This window comes from Vanacampus margaritifer, chromosome 18, assembly GCF_051991255.1.
Source record: "Vanacampus margaritifer isolate UIUO_Vmar chromosome 18, RoL_Vmar_1.0, whole genome shotgun sequence".
NCBI lineage: Eukaryota > Metazoa > Chordata > Actinopteri > Syngnathiformes > Syngnathidae > Vanacampus > Vanacampus margaritifer.
The window spans coordinates 9754555-9769129 of NC_135449.1; the positions used below are offsets into that span (position 1 = coordinate 9754555).

The 14575-nt window shown below is 40.2% G+C and overlaps 1 protein-coding gene across 2 annotated transcripts in view; it reads left to right on the plus strand.

The window, feature by feature from the left end:
* trrap (transformation/transcription domain-associated protein) overlaps positions 1-14575 on the plus strand; it is an 83210-nt gene that overhangs the window by 33716 nt on the left and 34919 nt on the right. For both annotated transcript variants that reach the window (XM_077550623.1, XM_077550624.1), the window contains 13 exons: positions 2680-2838; positions 2955-3089; positions 3785-3895; positions 4398-4544; positions 7094-7307; positions 7408-7536; positions 8894-9043; positions 10043-10242; positions 10324-10445; positions 12397-12610; positions 12770-12949; positions 13125-13271; positions 13395-13514. In XM_077550623.1, the coding sequence (XP_077406749.1) occupies positions 2680-2838; positions 2955-3089; positions 3785-3895; positions 4398-4544; positions 7094-7307; positions 7408-7536; positions 8894-9043; positions 10043-10242; positions 10324-10445; positions 12397-12610; positions 12770-12949; positions 13125-13271; positions 13395-13514 (2028 nt within the window). The remainder of the gene's footprint in view (positions 1-2679; positions 2839-2954; positions 3090-3784; positions 3896-4397; positions 4545-7093; positions 7308-7407; positions 7537-8893; positions 9044-10042; positions 10243-10323; positions 10446-12396; positions 12611-12769; positions 12950-13124; positions 13272-13394; positions 13515-14575) is intronic.

Sequence of the window (14575 nt, forward strand, 5' to 3'; positions counted from 1 at the left end):
TTAATTTTAATTTTTAATTTGAGTTATTTTCCTCATTATAATTCCCTCAAGGGGAAATTCAATTTGCACTCGACTTTATACTTGTGTTGCACGCTACACAGAGAACAAGTTGGCACACATTCAAGGAAAGATGAGAGGAGCACAATTGAGCTGGAGGAGTGGGGTCAGTGCCTTGCTCAAAGGCACTTTGATAGTAGTCAGGAAGCAGAGTAAAATGTCTCCAACTCTAAATTATAGGAAAGCTGTTAAAAATTTAAGGACTCCTGCATTATTTGAAGCACTACTGGAAGAATTCATGCAATTTTTGGTGGTTGTTTGTTTATAAATCACATCATTATCATACCTTTTAAAACCAATTCTGAACTTGCACCCTATTGATGGAGGTTATTGACAGTGGTCGTGATAACGGTACTCTGCACCCTTGCGGCTAATGTCTTGTGGCTGCAATCGCTTTAAAGCAGCTACATTCAGAAGCGTGACCCATGAAACCGGCAAAGGATCATTGACCCGTGTGTTAGCACTCCTCTTAAAACTTGATCGACACTTGATGCCGCCTCATTTGATGTTCCAGGCTTCGCCGGTTCAGGGAATGAGTGACTTTGCACAGTATTGACTTCTTTTTTTTTTTTTTTTTCAGATTTCTTCTCTATCTCACTGACAGGTTGCTCTCATTGGGCTGGATGACTAATCTAATGTAATCACATCAGCATAATTGCACTGGGGGAGATAATGACAGGCAGATGAGAGACTTTTTAGTGTGTGTGCCTGCGTATGTGCACATGTGATGGACAGGGCTTAGCCTCTCTGTCATTAAGAGGCGTTGAAGTCCTGCTCCATCGACTATAATTACCCTCAAAGTGAGAAGCTTTAATATTCTTTGTCACTAGCAGCAGCCCCCTGATAGACATCTCATCTCTCGCTCTTTTGTCTGCATGCTGGAGTCCCAGTTTGACTTGCGAGAAAGCAAAGTGAACCTCCAGTGTGATGCTTTAGTGCTCTGCGTCACATCCTTGAAACTAAGTGGATGCGACTTCAGACTCGGTCCCACAGTGATTGTGCAACCCGTTTAACTCACTGTGTGCTATACTGCCAAAATCTGAACCTGAGTCTTACCTGAGCGTAAAAGTAAAGTTTTATTCCCCTCGATATATAAAAGTTTTTGTTTACTTACACTGCTAACAGATTTATATACGGAGGAACATTTTTCGATTCTCAGAAAAAAATTTAATACAAACAACTTGGTTTAATAATAAAGAAGAGTCTAATTGCCACAATTCAACTTTTGCCGGTTTTTCTTTGAGCAAAGCTCTCAATCAACAGAAACTAATTTGGAGATGTGCTGAATGGCAATCACACACATAACATCTGGGATTGCAAAAGGGTGGACAATTTCCATGAAGATTTAAATGGGGAATTTTTGCAATGATTGAAAGTTAGGGAAATTTATGGTTATTAACTGGCAATTGGGGTTAATTTATTTGAAAGATGGCTTTTTTAAGCATGAATAAGTGCAAATGTTTTTTCATAAGCATAATTAAAAAGCCTGACATTTTAGCAGATTTGTCAGTAGATCTTTAAGTTTTAAAGATTGTATTAATCAGTTATTTCCATTAAAGAACAAAAACACGATTGTTGAGTTTAAATATTGCTGGTCTTCCCAACCAATCCCAATAAAAAATAAATTAACCAAACTTGTAACTCCCAAGTCACTCAAGTCTAGCTGTGTTACAACAGCATGGCTTCATAGTAAAAGACTGCTAGACTGGCCTGCCTGCAGTCCAGACCTGTATCTCATTGACAAAATGTGGTACATTTTGAAGCGCAAAATCAAATGAGAGCCAGGATTGTTCAGCAACTCAAGTTGTACAATTGCACCAACAAACTGTTGGGGTTTGTATGTGTGTGATAGTTAAACAATAAACCGGCGACAAGCATCACTGGTAATCATGAGTCGAGCCTCGTCTTTTATGCTAAACCCACAGAGGAAATGGGTTCTTCATAGTCAACTCTACTTAAACTCTGCTTGTTTTAGACCTGATTCTGCAAAAAAAATTCTCCCAACTATATTTGAGTTCCCTATTAACTCATTCACTGCCATCATTTTTTTTTTTTATAAAAAAAAATTTGGGGCAAGAGGTGATAACATTTTTTAATTAATCGCATGACTTCACTAGTTAACTCACGATTAATCACACATTTTATATCGGTTCTAAATGTACAAAAAAAAATCTAGGTTTTCATACTCTTGTTAACAAAAGTGGGTAAAAAATGTTAAACTAATAGAAATAGTTTAAATGAATTTTTGACGTCAATGGCAGTGAATGACTTGGAAAAAAAAAATAAAATATAACAAATTTGGTAATTTTTTAATTAATCGCATGACTTCACTAGTTAACTCGCAATAAATAACAAATTTCATATCTGTTCTAAATGTACCATAAACAAATTCTAGGTTTTCATACTCTTGTTAACAAAAGTGGGGGAAAAAACGTTAAACTAATAGAAATAGTTCAAATACATTTTTGACGTTTATGGCAGTCAATGAGTTAAGATCCAATCTTTAGTAAATTCTTGGTTTAATCCCTTATATTACAATACATTTATATGAATTCCTATAGAAAGTTTCTAGCTTTTTTTTTTTTTTTTGCCACTGAATGACATCTGAAAATATTTACACAGGTTTACTACCCTGTACGCCACCACCTGGTGCAGCACATGATCAGTGCAATGCAGCGTCTGGGCTTCACCCCCACCGTGACCATTGAGCATCGGAAATTGGCGGTGGACCTGGCCGAGGTGGTCATCAAATGGGAGCTGCAAAGGATCAAAGACCAATTGGTGTGTACACAATGACTTTGAGTACTTTGAGAAATTATACACTTTTTTACATTTTTTTGCTCAATATTTCCATAAACCGTAATCCATGTCTATCCCTTCTGTTCGGGTTCTGCCAGCCTGATTCCGAAGCAGACGTGGGGTCCAGTGGTGAAGGGACGAGTGGCGCTGTGAAAGGAGGACTCTCTGCAGACGGTGCCACTCCCGGACCGGATGCTAAAAGATTCCGTATGGCAGCAGGAACGGCCTCTACTGTGAGCTAATTTACATTCTATTATGTGTTGTTGCCACCTCCAAAATTAGCAATCACTTCTAACTGTGCAACGGTTGCCCTTGAGCTGTATTGTTTTAAAATGATTGCTGAACAGTTTGATCAAACCGCATCTCAGTGAGACAACACTTGCCAGGAGGTGACAGCATCATTTCTGTCATCTTTCATTTGTTTTCTCTCCTTTTGAATTTTGCAATCTCAAACACAGCAGTTTTTATTATTCTTAAGTGTCAAAACTAACTAGCTGTCATCAGAAGTTCCGAGGGCAAATTTTGTCACATAAACAAAATCATTTTGAAAATCTCAGAACAATCATCCTTGCTATAGTAAACTTTTTTGAATATGAATTCCGGCCCTCTTTTTTGTGGCCTCTCACAGTTGAATTTGGGCGAGAGTCGTGGTGCACCCTTGACTGGTTGCCAGCCATTTGAAAGGCAAAAATAGAAAACAAACAACCATTTGCACGCATATTCATACCTCACGGCAATTTAGATTTCTGGAGTGCCCGGAGAAGACCGACACAAACATGGGGCGGAAAGCTACACCCCGGATTTGAACCCCTAACCCCTCAGAATTGCGGAACGCCTGGAAATAATAATTGATTTGAATCACAATTCTACTTTTCCTTCCAACCCAGTCCTTGTGTGTGAAAAGTCAACTGTTATTGTTTGTTTTTAGGTGTTTGGTCGCACTCCGTCCATGCCAGGCACTGAGACGATGCTTACTAAACCTGTTGACAAACAACATACAGACACTGTGGTCAATTTCCTCATCCGGATCGCATGCCAGGTAACACTTCCAACACATGGTAATAGAGATGCTTGTTTTCTTGTAATTGATTTTAAATAGTCTTGTATTTTCTCCCTGGTTTCCATTTATTGTATGTCTCTAACCAATGCACTGTATTGTGCGTCATAAATTCTATAGAGAGACAGTCTTTCAGTTCTTTGTTGTTTAATAACAGGAGCATTGTGATATTATATCAAACCCAGCAGGGGGGGGGGGGAATGGAGTACACAAGATTCTATAGCTGGCAAGGTTTCATTGTCAGCAGTCGGCCTTGAACCGGCGTGCTGGTTGAATGATAGTTTCCATAGCGAGTTAGTGACTATACCACTGTCACACTCCTTGTCACATGAATGAAATGCTGCCTAATAGCGGCGTTCTTCCTTTTCCAGTCTCTCCTTGACCTATGTGATTTCTCTCCTCCCCGGGAAGCCGCAGTGATATTGGAAGATGAAGACTCTTTGTCAATGACGATGATAAGTGTCCCTACCCTCCTCCGGCACAGGTGAATGACAGCACCAACGTGGCTGGATCTCCGGGGGAGCTGCTGTCTCGCCGCTGCGTTAGCCTGATGAAGACAGCCCTCAGACCTGATATGTGGCCTCGCGCCGAGCTCAAGCTACAGTGGTTTGACAGGCTGCTCACGACTGTGGTGAGAAAGCTTACGCGGTATTTAGCTGATTACTTGATTCGATTGTCGACTGATTTCGAATCTGTTAGGGACCGTTCCCCAAGCCCCACTGTTAATGCCTATTACTTAAACTGTCAAATGTTGCAAAGAGTTGGGCAACCTAGAGCCTGTTTTCATCTTGTAATAAACAGAACAGAATTGTCTGCTTTGTTATGGACTGATACACTCTAAAAAGAGTATTGTTGAACCAATTTAAGTCTAAAAAGAGAATTGTTGACCAACTTAATAGAATTGCTTTAAGTGGTAACAAACGATTGAATTAAGTTAATCCAAGTTAATAAATTAAGTTTAATTAATTATGAGGTCATTAAGTTTAATTGAGTTTATTAAACTCAATATATTAACTTGGATTAACTTAATTTAATTGTGTCTTACGTTAGTTCAACAATTCTCTTTTTAGAGTGTAAAACTTACTTGAGTATCTGCATTTCCTAAGTGCAGGATTTGGGTCTTGGGGGCCCAAAATGGTCTCAACAAATTTCTATTTTATTGGGTTGTGAGATGTCAGAATGAAAGGCTTTAAACTATTTTATTAATCATTTATGCACATGTGTTATTGTTGTAGAAAACGAATGACCTTTTTTTTTTCTTTATCGTTAGTTAAACTATATTACTTTCTATCTCACGACTATGTTTCCTGCAGTGAATATTCAGGTTACGGTCAAAATTCCGGTTTCTGAAACAGTTGGGATAGCCCATTTTTAGATGCGTTTTATTCCCGTACACATAACCCGATTTTAAACCGCAACACACGGACGTCATTATGCTGTTTGTGGGTTATTGACTCCATGCAAACATACTCATTGTTTTGGTACTATTTTCTTTTAATTAATATTGCATTAAATATTTTACATATCTTTTTAATTGTATTAATATTTTATTAAAATTTGTGTCAAAAGGATGAACACAATTTCTAACAACCCAAAGAAATTGAAACTTGAAACCCTGTGTGTGATTATCTGATAATTTATGTTTGTATGCACGATGACTGTGAGGGTTAAAGATACTTTATTCATCATTTTAGAGAAATGTAACTGTCACAGCAGCAACAGTTGCACACACACAACACTCAATGTATTATATATAATAATATAGCACCACCAACAAAGTATTTGGACAGTAGTCTTCCCGCTGTTGCTTCTTCCCAAAGGACCGCAAAAGTTTCCTTGTCACATCTTAAGTACTGTCTTGGTGCTTACGCAAATGCCCGAGTCCTTTGTGTGTTATCAGTTTTGCACAAAGTGAAGGCGCCAACTGCCATAATGACAAAATAATGACAGTGGCGAGATAACCAGAGTCTATCCGGGTTGGCCTGTGACTTGTTTTTCAACTCCCCCAACCCTCTTCATCTTAAACTCTCTGTCCTTGCCTTGCTGTATCGCTGGCCTGTGCGCGCCTCCTGCATCTTCCCTCAGCCTTTTCTTCTTGGTCCCTCGCCACAACCTTCTCCTGTCATCATCTCCGCCTCTGTTTTCACTTTGTCTCCCTTATCTGTCGCCCGCCTCTGTCTTCGCTCATCTCGCCGGTCTGATTCGCAGCCGCAGACAAGACAAGGTTATCACCGTACCCCGGCGTTATCCCATATTTTCTTTGTACTCCTTGCGGGGATCATTGCATCAGCTGTACCTCTCGCTGCCTGTGGATGTTCTATACCTGCCAACCACCCACTCCAGATTTCATGCGGATGGTGTGACAAACAAAAGGTCTTTGTAGGTCTTATTCAGACAATACAGTTTTTCGTCTCATGGGGAGTGTGCTCTACATGTCCACCAGGTTAATGAGCAATGCCCTACATCAGATTAGCTTTTATTATCTCATTGTGTTAGCATGTCAGTGATGGTAGAACAGGAAGACGGTAATGTGAGAGGGTGGTGGGAAGAGACAAGTGCACAATTACAAGCGCGCATATTCCCTGTGTGCATGTCTAAAGATCCTGTTTTTAGTCATACGGCACAAGATCAATACCAGCCTAATATCTACCAAAGCCTTGTCAGTGGAGTCACCTTGTTCATTAGTCAAGATTAGTGCCATGGATCTGTCTCCGATTATCCTCTTGGCCTTGTCATCTTTGTGCACCTTGATTACAATTTAGACCAAATTAGGCCTGTATGTGTGGCATCGATCTTTGGTTTAGCACAAATCACGGTGGCTTGTTTCTTTTCTGTGAGTGATACCTCTGTGCGCACAGTATTGATTTTGGAGTTGTCTTGATTTTGCATTTAAGAGGATAATTAGTGATACTGATGGACAAAAGTACTTGGACACCTGGCCTCAAAGTGGAAACAATCAGGCTGCCTATTTGCAGTCTTCTGGAAATATTTTCTGCAATAGTCATCAAGCATTTATAAATCTAGGATGTGATCATTCTCAGAAAAGTGTTTAAAAAATTTTGTAAAAAATACCTCCTTACAATACCTAATTGTGTTTAATGGGGTTGATGTCAGGGTGCTCTGTGCGCACCAGACTTTGGCCATTTATCATTGTTGTGAACTTTCACACTGTCCTTTCAGGAGCAGCCAGCTCAGGCTAACATCTCCAACATCTGCACCGGATTGGAGATTCTCTGTTTCCTGCTGACTGTGCTGCAATCACCCGCAATCCTGACCCACTTTAAACCCCTCCAGAGAGGCATTGCCGCCTGTATGACCTGCGGCAACACCAAAGTCCTGCGTGCTGTTCACTCTCTCCTCTCTCGCCTTATGAGCATCTTTCCCACTGAACCCAGTAAGCCACCAACACTTAGATTTCCAAATTCTAACCGAGCAAAAGCGAAGCTTTGGATTTTAATGTTGGAAGTGAAACATTGCGCCTTCTCTCATTCCAGGCACATCCAACGTGGCATCAAAGTATGAGGAGCTGGAGTGTTTGTATGCAGCCGTAGGCAAGGTCATCTACGAGGGACTTACTAACTATGAAAAAGCCACAAGCAACACCAACCCCACGCAACTCTTTGGTAAGACAGACTCTCACTGTCTTCTCTTGTGTCTACTTGCACACACTTTATTTTTATTCATTATTTTTCACCTGTAAAATTGTCAGTTAAAGCAATCAAACCAATGGGTGGGGAGTAATGATGCAAGATGATTGACGACCGGTTTCCTATGCGTATACACCGAATCATTCTTTATTGAAAAATAAAATAAACATAGGTATAGGGTTGACTGCCGAATAAAATGAAGATCTCTTCTCTTTGAATTCAGAAAGCATTGTGTTCTTGTATTCTCAATCTCCATGCATGTTAAGGAAGTGAATTAGTTTTGCTTGAAAGCTAGTTGGATGGACTAGAATTGCTCAACCTGGCATTGCAAATTATGAAAGTTAGGATGCTGACTCTCATCTTTCAACTCTATATTTGTAGAGCACTTTAAAACAATCTCCGCTGTTTTCTCAAGATGAAACCCAAGGGCAGCAGAGGCTCTAGAATTGAGCCCTGTGGAACACCATACACTCCGTTATTGCACATAGTCATCCGACCTCTTTTTTTTTTTTTTTTTTTTTGCTCGACAAAGTATGAAGAGATTACCATAATAAATAAATCACACAACTTACCATCACAACATTCACAAATCGACTACTGAGCGCACCAAATTCCCTGCAGCACAGATAGGCCAAGCAAGGTAGAGTGATCACCTGCAGCCAATGATGGTAAGCGGGGGCGTATCATCAGGAGTCATTTGAGTCAGGTGTGTGTCTTTACTTCTGCCGAAAACCTGAGACTGACTCTCCAAACCCTTGGCGTTCACTCGAACGCCTTCTTTACATGAACCCCACAATCCAGCCGTTTGGGAAAGGTGGTACCCTGAAAGCATTGCTATGCTACCATTCCTCCCTATGTGAATGTTCTTTTTCACCACGCAAATATCAGATATATTATGGGAAAGTTAAAATCAAAGCATATTTAATCAATAGCACTTACATTCTCATTTTATTTCTCCTAGCTTTCAGAATACTGAGGCCAAAAAGCTATGAGCTATGTGTCACATTTCCCCCGACTAGCAGTTGTGGTCAATAAAAAGCCTTTGGTGTCTTTATGTCACAGAGGTAGTGTAGTAATGCATCCATTTGGCCAGGAAGGCTGACATTCCAACATTAGCTCCAGGGAGCAGTAGCAATGAAGGGAGAGTTGAGGAGGTGTGGGGTGGTGGGGGGGGGGTGCTCATACTCACTCCCACCCTTCCTCTGTCACACCATGAAACTCGTTTTGCTGCAATAAAAATCAAGCTGAGTATAAAAATGAACATGTGCTTTAGTGTAGGAGTGTGTTTGTCCTTTGTATTGGAATTCACACTGCTTGGCTCATTGTCTTCCAGGAACACTGATGATTCTCAAATCAGCCTGCAGTTACAATGCAAGTTACATCGATCGGCTCATCTCGGTGTTTATGCGCTCACTGCAGAAGATGGTGCGTGAACACCTGAGCCCTCAGCAAGCCAACCCAACGGTTACTGAGACCAGCACCGGTAAATAATTGCACAGGAATCGGTCATTAAAGCCCACGTTTATTTAAACACATTAACAAATGCAATAGAAAAAGAATGAAAGAATTCTTTATTTTGAACATGTGTGAGAATTACATGAGAAAAGGGTTTCCGTGGGTAATTAAAAAGCATTACATTGATTTTGATTAAATTAAGGCTTGACTGGCATAAGAATATTATAAATATGATTTTCAAATGTATTAAAAGATTAAACACAATTGATGTATACAATTCAATTTCTCTGAATTTGAAAAGAAAAATGTACTGTTCCTGTCTCCAATGTCCAACATGAAACACTAGTGCCACCTAGTATCCGAAAATTACCTCAACCCAAATCTATGACTCAATGTTCCACACTCCTTTTAACTGTTAAGTACATCTTTGTAACCTCAGATAACTTCACGAATGACTTTAAAATGACTAAATCAATGAACTGAAAGATACATCCACATTTGTATTTGGTAACCGTATTTGTCCACAAAATTTGAAAACAATGTTTTATTGCACATTTGCGATTAATCGTGAGTTAACTATGGAAATCATGCGATTAATTACAATTAAAAATTGTAATCAACTGCCAGCCTTAATACATTATATAAACGGTATATGCATGTATTTGTGTGTGCACGTGCACATGTGTGTATATGCATTACAACATGGGCATTAAATGACCTTTAAGTTGCAAAATAAAGTGCACTCAAATGACATTGTGTTTTAATTAACCTGGTTCATATTTTCAGTCTTAATGGCTCTGGCTAAGAAGCTTAGAGCACTTTCAATCGGCATTTAATTAATGACTGTATTGATGAAAGCACATTGATTCTCAGTTAAAGACCACTACAAGACAATACCAATACTGGCATTTTGACCAGGGAAGCCTCTAAAGACCATCATGCCCCACTGTTCTAAATAAGCTTTAATCCATGTAGTCATATCCTCTAAAGCCTTGTCTCTGGACGCTAACGCTCCTTTTTCTCACAGTGACGAGTGAGCTGGTCATGCTGAGCCTCGACCTGGTGAAGACACGACTCTCCGTCATGAGCATGGAGATGAGGAAGAATTTCATTCAGGTCATTCTTACCTCGCTGATTGAGAAGTCGCCAGACCCCAAAATTCTCCGTGCTGTCGTCAAGATAGTGGAAGAGTGGGTGAAAAATAATTCGCCTATGGCAGCCAATCAGGTATGTAATATGAGCTCATTCAGTCTGAATGTACAAATAATAAAAAAATACACTTAGCGACACACTTCCTCCCCCTTCTAGATGCCCAATATTCGTGAGAAGTCCATCTTGTTGGTAAAGATGATGACCTACATCGAGAAGCGTTTCCCTGATGAACTCGAGTTAAACGCCCAGTTCCTGGACCTCGTTAATTACGTCTACAGGTAATTACCGCGATTCATCATATAGCCAAGTGGCCGTGCCAAGGGCTGCTCAGCTGCCCTTGCTTCCATCTCAGCATAAAGGATGAAGGTCGGGCACGGTCACGCAGGAAGAAAATGACACAAGAGGTGGCAAGGAGGATGTTCGGAGAAGGTGGTGGGACTTAAATAAATGCATGAGTTGGGTGGGCGGAATGGGTAAACACATAATTTCATATCTAATTAAAGTTAGAATCATTGACGCAGATGTCTGTGGAAGCGCCTCTAGGAGGTGATGTAGGCACTTGTGATAAAGATATTTCACAGTGTCTTTTACAGAGCAGTATTACTGTCACAGCTCGCCATCTTATGGCAAGGCACCTAGCAGTAGGGAGGCTCGAGGGTAGAGACTATCCTGTTGGCTTCAATTCATCAAGATTCTCTTTTGGCCGTGATTTCCACACATTACACTTTTAATCAGCCAAATGCATCCTGTATCCCTCCACCCCATCTGCTCTTTTCGCCGAGAGATTTAAAATGTGTAGTAAAGCCGTGATTGACAGCGAGTAAATGGTATTGGAATAATAAAGCAGCTGTGCTCGAACAATGTATGATCAAGAGAGTGGTGCCAATAGAAGAGATGTCCAGCTGTTGTAGCCTTGACTCTTTTTTTTTTTTTTTTTTTTATCTTGCATTTTTTTCCCTCTCTCTTTATGTGAATCATACACAAGAGAGCCAGCAGGCGCAGCAAAATGATGTCTCAATTTGGACATTTTCAAAGTTTGTGTTAATGCAACTTATTCATGACTAACCACTCTAGGACGGTCATGTATTTATTTTTAAGGAGACTTTTATACAATTTACCTCAGCATCCATGATTTTCTATACATCTTTTCAGCAATGCAATTTTGGAGCATATGAATGAACAGAAGTGTTCGTTCAGTTTATTCAGAAGCTCCAAAACGGCATTGGACTCAGTAAAAAAAAAAAAAGATAACCAATGACAAAACTCTTTTCAACTCTGCATTTCCTCTGGTCTGGTTTAATTTCAGAGCCCTGTGAAGATTGGTGCTTGCCTAGAATACGTTCTATTTTAAATATTACCATGCTCCCAAAGACGTATTTACACGTTTTTTTTTTTTTTTTTTTTAAATGTTACAGCATACAGAAGGCTTTGATGCAGCCTCTGAACTGAAGAAAATGCTTGAAGCAATGGTAGTCATTACAAAAACGTCCAGCAGGTGACAGCAGTGTATAAGAGATTAACTAGGGCCATGTTGCAAAAGGCTGTTTTCCACACTATTTCAAACAGATTTGTGAATAATAATGAAACTTAGCTTAATTCTAATGCTAATTGCTGCAAAACGGGAACAGATAGAAATGTACTTGTTTTCCTGATGAAAGAAGAAACTTGGTAGTTTCCATGTTTTTATAGCAATAGAACTCAAAATTCTGTGGGCCTTGCAAAATCAGTCAAAATCTAGTAAAACCTGGGAGCGAAGGGGTTTGCTTCAGTGAAAATGGCTGGGGGTGAATACGTTACTAAAAATAAAAAACAGATTCAAAAATTAAAACTAAATATAAAAATACATTTGGAAATAAATACAAACATAAATATATATTTATTATATGTAAATAAATATATATTTAATATTATATTAAATATTTATTCTGCTCTCTTATTTATTTTATGCTGCAGACAATGTCAGCATGAAATGTTCAAGGAAATGTTATTGAAATGATGGGGCAGTCTTAAGTGTGTCTTGGATTGAACTATTCGCCAATTGGTCGATAGACATGTCAGTTTTGCTAAATTTAAATCAAATAAAACATGGCTTTTATATGTTTGCTGGCTTCCCCAATTGTCATTGATTTCCATTTCTGCAGCTCTTCGGAATTTTACATGGTGACAACCATCTTAGCGCAAAACCCTCTTTTAAATTTGTCGGTCTCCATCTTCCTTCTCTTCATCCAGGGACGAAACTCTGTCAGGAAGTGACATCACGTCCAAGTTGGAACCGGCATTTCTCTCCGGACTTCGCTGCACTCAGCCGCTGATCCGTGCAAAGTTCTTTGAGGTGTTTGATGCCTCCATGAAGCGGCGAGTCTATGAGAGGCTCCTCTACATCTGTTGTTCTCAAAACTGGGAGGCCATGGGTAGCCACTTTTGGATCAAGCAGTGTATCGAGGTAAGCAACATTTCTGTCAGTTTGCTGAGCCAGCAATTAAAAGGTGTTGTAGACTCGAATCACAAGTCTTCTTTGACTGCTTTAGTGTCAGCTTGCCCGATTTCTGCCAAGTGTTCTCACGGTCTTAACGCCTACTCCTCTGTTGTATTTGCTTATTAGCTGCTGCTGGCGGTGTGCGAACGCAACACCGTCATCGGCACCAGCTGCCAGGGATCAATGCTTCCGTCTATCACAAACGTCATCAACCTGGCCGACAGCCACGACCGCGCCGCTTTCGCCATGGCAACGCATGTCAAGCAGGAACCGCGCGAGAGGGAGACGAGTGAGACCAAGGAGGAGGTAGAGCACCGCCACTCACACACACATGCGTCAAAGATGCGCCGTCTCACATCAATTAGCACATTAGGTGTGTGCGACATACTCTTTATCGCTTTTCTTCACACATGCACATCACATCGTCTCTCTCTTATACATTAGTGTGAAGTGAATGACATTTGCGTTTCCTCTCTGTTAGGATGTAGAGATTGATATAGAATTAGCACCAGGTGACCAAACCGCTCTTCCCAAGACTAAAGACCAGGCTGAGAGAGATGCCGGCAACCAACTGCACATGCTTACAAATCGCCATGACAAGTTCCTCGACTCCCTGCGAGAAGTCAAGGTAACGACCTCCTGGAATCACGGCATTCACAGCGATATTGTGCTGAAGCAACTGAAATGGGGAAATGATTACTCTTCAAATCTCAAAAGTATATCCTGCCATTTTAACCCCGCGCTTTGTTAGACCGGGGCGCTGCTGAATGCTCTCGTCCAGCTGTGTCACATCGCCACACCTCTGGCGGAGAGATCCTGGGTGCAGCTCTTTCCTCGTCTTTGGAAGATTCTCTCGGACAGGCAGCAGCATGTGAGTATATTACCGGGGGGGGGGGGGGGGGGCATATGCGCTCAGCACTGGGATTTGCAGGACTTGGCATAATTACGAAATCCAAAATGTCTGTCAGGACCAAACTGCAAGAGGACATTAACACCACATGCAAAACACTGAAATGGTCACACAAATATGACCTTCGTCTTTGCCATCTCATGATTGTACTTAATGAGGGTGGATTCATTTATGCTAAATATGGAAATGAGAAGCTGAGGAAGGGAAGCTTTAATGAGCTGAACTAATAACCAAATGAATATGGAGTATTTTGAGAGGGGTTGAAAGGCCTTGATTTGAAGTGATTGAGCTCTTCAGTATCGGAGAGATGCAGTCATTTGAATTAAAATGATTTTCTTTTCGTGACAGACTTCCAAGTCACGCGTGCGCTACGTGTGTTTATTCTCATGGCTTCTTATCACATGGGACCATAACATCTGACGGTGAAAGCGACAGATCCATCTCTGCATTTAGCATCGCTTTCTCAAGAAGGAATTTGCTGATCAATTGGTCTTCATTATTACTTGCTTAATTAAAGTGACCATCAAGGCATGAAATATTCAATAGTAGGCGCTGCAAATCAGCAGCGATGCATCATTTATTTGTGCGTTGTTGATGTGCTGTGTGGAATTCATCTTCTTTCTGAGGGTCTGATGATTGTTTTCCTCAACTTGGAAATCACATATCCTCACACTGACCCACATTTTCAAACAAAAGATGAAAACATTTATTGTCTTAAGTTACATACTGTATTTTTAAATGCTTCATAAATACTATTGGAATACACCGATACCAGTACTGGTATTGATGTTATTGTTGCCATCGCTGATTCAAAAAATGCTCTGCTGCTTGAAAATTGTGAGTACCCAAATTTGAATCAAAAAACTGTATTGGTGCAGTTTCAAGACAGACATGCATTTAAAAAATCATTACAATTATATTTAAATTAAAATTTTGCATATAGTCGCTGCTATGTGGAAAAATCAAGTAAATTTTTGCCCCCATTAAAAAAATTTTTTTTTTTATGTTTTCCGGGATGAAAC